The sequence below is a fragment of the Phytophthora parasitica genome (genome assembly GCF_000247585.1).
Source record: "Phytophthora parasitica INRA-310 unplaced genomic scaffold supercont2.36, whole genome shotgun sequence".
NCBI classification, from domain to species: Eukaryota; Oomycota; class Peronosporomycetes; order Peronosporales; family Peronosporaceae; genus Phytophthora; species Phytophthora nicotianae.
Window position 1 is genome coordinate 453,017 of NW_008649022.1, and position 6,606 is coordinate 459,622.

A 6,606-nucleotide genomic window follows, 5' to 3' on the forward strand; every position below is an offset into this window, starting at 1 on the left:
TCGCGTGTGGACGCCTGGCATTTAAAGCCCAGCCCAGGTGGCCTTCGCTGTTGAGAAATTCACGAAAAGCCGTCGAGTAATAAAGAACTCTGGTCAACTATAATAAACACCACGATGCTTGTTTTGCAAATACGAATAGAGGAGATGGAGGAGAGCATGATCTAAGAGTTCCCACTCGTGCAACGGTTATACCACGCTCTCCTTTTTAAAAGACTTGAAGAAGCCCTTGCAAGGTATTTACTAGTATGTCATTCAGGCAGTACCGGACGAGATTTTTGGTGCAACAACAAATTACCACTCACCGGGACACAACACCGTATTGATATCTTTACTACTTCGAAGTACATACCAGTTACAGTGGCATACTGACAAAACTTCAAGACAGCACGCTTCTCTATTGGACTTAATTGTTGTGAGGTTGAGCTATTTTGAGGGATACTTTATTTTGCTTCAGCACAGTGAAGTTATCGCGATTTTCCTAAAAAGTAAACCAACGGAATCGAATTGTTCGTCAGCGGGAAACAGATGCGGAGTTGGGGAGCCGACATTTACGATTAGATTGCAGGCGGGCACAGCACATTTGCAGACGTCGATCCAATCAGCGCCACGCACCGTTTCGCGCTGTTCTAGTCGAGGCTGTGTCCACTCCATGTGCCCCATCACATCGTTCAGCTAAAAGAACCTTTCCTTCATTCTCCATTTTGCAGCGTCAAGCTCACACCACTCGGCACGCAGCGGTATGGCGTGGCTGAAGGTGCTTTTCGCCAGTTTGGCCCTGATTGCCAACGCACCTGGTTCAACTAGTGTGATTGTCACTAAGAATGGTACACCTCGACCAATCATGGCCACACCTACAGTAGTGCGATCAGGTTCCGGGTCCGCGTCATTTGCTTCAGGCTCTGGGTCTATTGAAGACATCATCGCAGTGCTGTCAGCTTCAGCCTCAGGCTCCTCATCCGGTTCGGGCTCCATATCATTCGCTGCTGTCTTCGACGCGTTTTCGACTTCAGGATCAGGATCAAAAAGCTCATCAAAGTCGCTGGGGTCAACGTCCGTGGCTTCGGTTGAGGATTCTAAAGTGACGGTGACGTCCAGCTCGTCGACCAACTACTCGGCATTAATCACTTACGGGTCAGGTGCCTCATATAAGCTCGCTACGCCCCTCACGGCCAAGAGTTCCGTCGTACAAACCTACCGCAATTGGGTGGGCCCTCCAGCACTGCAAGGTGACGCTGCTTGCTGGCGAGAAGCGCATATTATGGACAAATGTCCGTCCAACTACGACCGGCATGAAGCCACCAATACCTGCTGGGCTGAGTGTCCTATCGAGTTTCCAGTGAGATGCGGCATTGAGTGTGTTCGTCAGAATGACGACTGTGGCCGTGAGATTTTCTACAAAGTCTCCTCACTTGTCAACGTCGGTCTCAATGGTATCATGGACAACTGGTTCGGCAAGTTTTCCCTTATGGCCAAGAAGGTTCGAACCACTGTGTATTGCTCCTGTATGATCCTCAGTTTGATCCGAGCCATGCTTCGATACATTCGCAGTGTCAAGAGTGCAGACCCTCAAGCTTCCCAGGACAAGATCCTAACTGCGTTGTATCAATCAAACGCTGTGGTCGTGGAACTCCCTATTACCATTAAGTACTGCATGGGCGATAAGCCAACCAAAAGCTGGTGGCTGGCAGACCGAGTCATCGCCTCAACGCAGTATATTCTATCGCAGGTTCTGGCCAACGACGATAAGCTGATCACGAGCTGGGATCGATTCAAAGCCTTCCTCAAAGGAGCAAACTTCACGGCCCCACCGGAGCAAATCACTAAAGGTGAGATCGGATACCTCACAGACGCCCTGAAGTCCAAATCGACCTGTGGCCACGACTTACAGGCCCTGGTGGATCGAACGTGGGCTACAATTGAAGAGCTTCGCGAACAGAATCCGGGAATTACAGAGGACCAACTCCGAATTGCAGTTCAGGACACTGAACTTGTGAAGACGGATATTGCTATGGTCACAAGTAACTGCATGGAGTTGCTGGTTGAGCAGTCCAACGAGGTTACTGCCTATACTACTCGAGACAAGATTCGCAAGACATTTGGCGTGATCATCAATGACCTCATTACTAAGGGCAAGAGCAACAACGGCACTTCCTACAAAGCCAATGAGTACACGTACAATGCGCTGAACCAAGGTCTTAACTTCTGGGTTGTCACGGGGTTCGATATGACTGGTATCTCCAGTATGATCTCCGACTATTTCATGGCTATCTGTGGTCCAACACAGTTCATTGGCGAGGTGGACGACGGAACGCATCCGCATACACTTGGATTGAAAACCGTCCAGAAGGCCTTCCAGAACAGCACCATGTCATGGACTAAAAAGGGGGACGGAGAGGTTATCATCAACTTTACCAGTTATGATACAAAGAATGTGACGGTGAACATCATGTCTGGAGGAGACAAGGTCGACGAAGTGGATGTTGCTGCAGGCGGGAAAGCTACATGGAAGTCGACTGTGAAGGAGCTGGGAGGAAAGACACTGTATTTGGATCGATGGCGTCCAGGCTTTCTGGGACTCCCTGGTACGGGAGGTGGTTCTTTGATGTTGTGGGTACCTCACGCAGCGGAAGGTGGTCATTTGGATCTGAATGTGCGGTTGAATGTGAGTTAAAGGCGAGAGTAGGCTCTTGCATGATAGAGATAGTACTAGTTGTTAGAGTGAGTGGAAATTTTTTAAGGTGCGGCATGATGCTGCTAAATAGACGCAAATGAATAACTTGCCAGCAAGAGAACTCACTTGTTTTGTTTTACCGTACTTCCGTATTATGATTACATTTAAAAAGAACGTTAACATGTGAAGTTGTTAAATGCAGATGGAACAAAAGGTCGAGTAATATGATAACTGTGTTACCGTAATTACCAGTACGTCATCCTTGATCGAACGTGTGATTGCCATGGAGAATGCGATGTTAATTTCCATAAAATAGTTGATCAGCATGCATTCGCTATTCTTCAGCAGATTGATGATTTGATTGTCCAAATCGTCATCATGGCGCCAATGATAGATGATCGGACGAGATACACTCCGTCCCTGCTGAATTTCAGCGTGCCATCGCTACAATTCGTTACAACCTCGCTTGACCCACCATATTATTTTTTTTCCACTATCGTCAAATGTACGTGTAGCCTTGAACTCAACCAATGACGCAGAGATGGTCCCTGCTGCCTCAAGTTTGACCAGCTTCTCCTGTTGCTCACGTAGTTTGGATTAGCTTCTTCAATTCTTCCTCTTGGCCACGCAGTTTTGACGCTAAAATGTCAATACGCTCGACCGAAACCGGATCGAGGAGGAATCCGAATTTCGTTTCCCACCACGAGTGCAAAACACGAAGTTTCAGGGTAACCTTTAAATCAAGAACTCCGTTTCCCTTTCTGATAGTTCTCGCGGAGAGTCACTGTAATTGTCTTGAGGACACGATAGCGCTTTTTGGGAATACTTTTGAGAATGTAAAGACAGCATATTAGCAGAACCAGAGTAGAACATCAGTAAGCACAGCACTGCTGAACCTTGAGGTAATCCTCAGCTGATACCCTAGTGACTGTGTTGTCAGCCGTCACATAGTCTTCGTGTTCAGATAGCCCTTGGCCTGCGAGCAAAGAATACAAATTAATAGCGATGGCAAATTAACCCCCTTGCATGCCCATACCATTGTTTTTTTTTTTTTTTTTACTCTTGCGATGTTCCAACCAGATACTCAGTTTGTTATCCTTAAGCGCACTGGAGTAGCGGTAAAGCTGAGCAGAAGTGGACAAGAATGAAGTACACCTTCAAACTTGATATCTCTTACGTCGCGAACATCTGTAGAACCGTGAACAAGTTCAAACTGCCGTAAATTCAACAATGCCGACAAGTGATTTTTTTGTTTTGTTTTTGCACCAATCATCATCAGATCTACTGCCATTTTCTCGATAATTACGCAGTGATAGATTGCAACAAATATTACGAGAAGGTTCCATCAATTAGAGTGTTATTTTTAGAGTAATGCACTTCAAAACTATGATGATCTGAGGTCTCTTTGAGCATAGAGCGCACCAAGGCGATCATATTGACACATAAAAAATAAGGCGGCAATGGAGACAAGTATACAATGGATTCTCTAAATTTGAAGGCTAACAGGACAAAGCCGTATAACACGATAAACAAACGAAGTTCTGCTGTAACCCAAGTACATATATCATGTACTCACAAAGCCTATAGTATGCTTAGGTGTAGTTATTCAATCACAGTCTCCAGCGTTTTCAACTTCAAGAACGAATCTCCTGCGCCTGCTTCGCTGCTGCCATTGTTGCCGACTTGGAATGAGAGACATCGATAGGTTCAAGTTAAAAACATGTTCGTTGTCGACGGCAAAGAATCTATCATTTCAATGCTTGTTAATAACTTATCTAACTTTGAAGCCTCGTTAGTATATTAGATTGGGGTTGTTTCTAACGATCACATACTTATATTTTTCACGGTGGTCGTAGGCGGTCTGTAAATGGGCGGATGCTTTCCCTCATAAATCTATCCAATTGTTAAACGCTGCATCGAGAAACTTTACAGCTGAGCATAATGTAGTATACTTAACTGTATGCTCATCGAATTGCTATAGGTATAGCAAATCCAGTCAATTAAGTTTATCCGCTATGTAGATCAGCCAGAAATGGTCCAGACACCAAAATTGGCCGAGCGCCGCTGCTACGCGGCGATAATTTATGGTAGATCGCAATCGTTAAGATCTTTCCCACCTTTGCTTCGCTTCAGCGGGATTATAACCTTTTTAAACGACCATTCGTTTATCGATTAATCTTAAATGTTCCCTTTAACCTGTAACAATTCGTTTTAGCCCACCGCAGACTAACCGTATAGTTCTTAGTGCTGTCCTGCCGGTGGTCGCCAGGGCTGTGGAAAAAATAATTGTGATTGTGATATTGACAATATTGTCAATCACAATAATTGATTGTATCGAGATCACAATGTACAATCACAATCTCAATATTGATCCAATTGCGCGCGTTACCGGAGCCAATAGAACCTGCTAATATATCGTTCCACCAACCAGACAGCTCAAACCGAGCCCACAGGAAGTCCCGCAGCTTTCACTGTCGCCAATGACGAAATTGGCGCCATACAGAGATGTAAGGCAGGTCCGCATCAGCCACGTCATTTTCAAATTTTGCCCCAGCACCGCCGATTAGTCACAAGCAGTCCACACGACATGAAGAACGCGGAGATCGTCCGCCTTCTCTACAACAACCCCACTAAAACGGAGCGCACATGCACCATTTGCAACGAAGTGGTTAAGCAGAAAAAGAATGCAGGCTACACGAATCTGATAAATCATTTAGAAGGGCACCATGCTCGGTTTCAAGCAGTCGCTGAAGAGTGTATGAAGCGAAACTGTCAGCTGATTAGCAGCATGTTTGTTCATAAAGATGCTGCTGATACGTACGGATGGGCGAAGTTGGTCGCGCTAAAAAAATTCTATTCGCGCATGTGGATGACCTTGTCATCCGCGCCGCCGTTCGCTACAAAGCAATGGATCGGGCAACATTTTTGAAACGGATGACGGCTCCAGAGGGAGTGATTGACATCAAGATTAGCAAGGATATCGCTGGTGAAAGTTTGTCCTGGGTTTTGACGGATTGACCGACTCAGCAGAGCACGCGATTGCAATTTTTGCTGCGACCTAGAAAGGATTACGATTTTTGGCTTTTTCACCTTTTCACGATGAAAGTTCAATGACGGCTGCAGAACATATCAATCTTTTGGACATGGTAATTGCTCAATAGGGTCTCCTAATATCTGACATGGTGGCAGTCGTAGCTGACAACATGGAGACCAACAAAGCCATCGCACGGAGAGTCGATGTCCCTCTTGTAGGGTGCGCTGCGCATCGTTTCAATCTCGCTGTACGAGAGCGTCTGCAGCCGCACATGAAACTCATTTAAAAAAAGTGAGTGCACTCATGAGGAAACTTAAAACTGTGAAGCGGATCACCAAACTGAAAAAAAAAAACGACTGTGATGTCAAGCCCGTACTACTCCACGAGCTCCGCTGGAGCGGTTGTTACAAAATGCTACAGCGATTTGAGGACTTTCGCCCTTATTTACATCGTTTCCGAGACGATTGCGGGTTGGATCGAGATGTTCCGGAAGATGCTAGCCTAGAGGATATTCGCCGAGTTGCGATAGTGAATCTAATTCCGTCTGTGAGCGAGTAGCGAAAAATCGCTGCTTTACTGGACGAGATGACTGCATTTGCTGTCATTTCTGGAAAACTTTAGCGCAACGACATTACAGTCGCAGCTGTCCGTGACATTTTTCGATATTGTGCTGGATGATTATGATGGCATGGAGAAATATCTGGCGGCCGACGCAAATATTATCGAATTTCCACGTTTTGAAAGTGGTCTAACTAAACTTCAAGCTGGGTTTGATAAAACTTTGCAGCGAAATAAAAAAAGGCGTTAAGTCGTCTCCTAGTCACCTCGCAAGCTGACTCTCAAACAACACCTTCCACCGCGACCATAATGCTGTCAAAGCGTAAACGTGCTGCCGATGTGC

At 45.9% G+C, this 6,606-nt stretch overlaps 2 protein-coding genes across 2 annotated transcripts; both read left to right on the forward strand.

Annotated features, from left to right (window-relative positions):
• Positions 1–739: 739 nt before the first annotated feature.
• On the forward strand, positions 740–2,671 carry PPTG_13746 (hypothetical protein; the record flags this gene model as incomplete). The annotated part of the gene is made up of 1 exon (XM_008910130.1): positions 740–2,671. One exon carries the CDS (start codon positions 740–742, stop codon positions 2,669–2,671), a length of 1,932 nt encoding a protein of 643 aa, XP_008908378.1.
• Positions 2,672–5,258: 2,587 nt separating this feature from the next.
• Positions 5,259–5,991, forward strand: PPTG_23367 (hypothetical protein; the record flags this gene model as incomplete). Its single annotated transcript, XM_008910131.1, has 2 exons — positions 5,259–5,427; positions 5,861–5,991. 2 exons carry the CDS (start codon positions 5,259–5,261, stop codon positions 5,989–5,991), a joined length of 300 nt encoding a protein of 99 aa, XP_008908379.1.
• Positions 5,992–6,606: the final 615 nt, after the last annotated feature.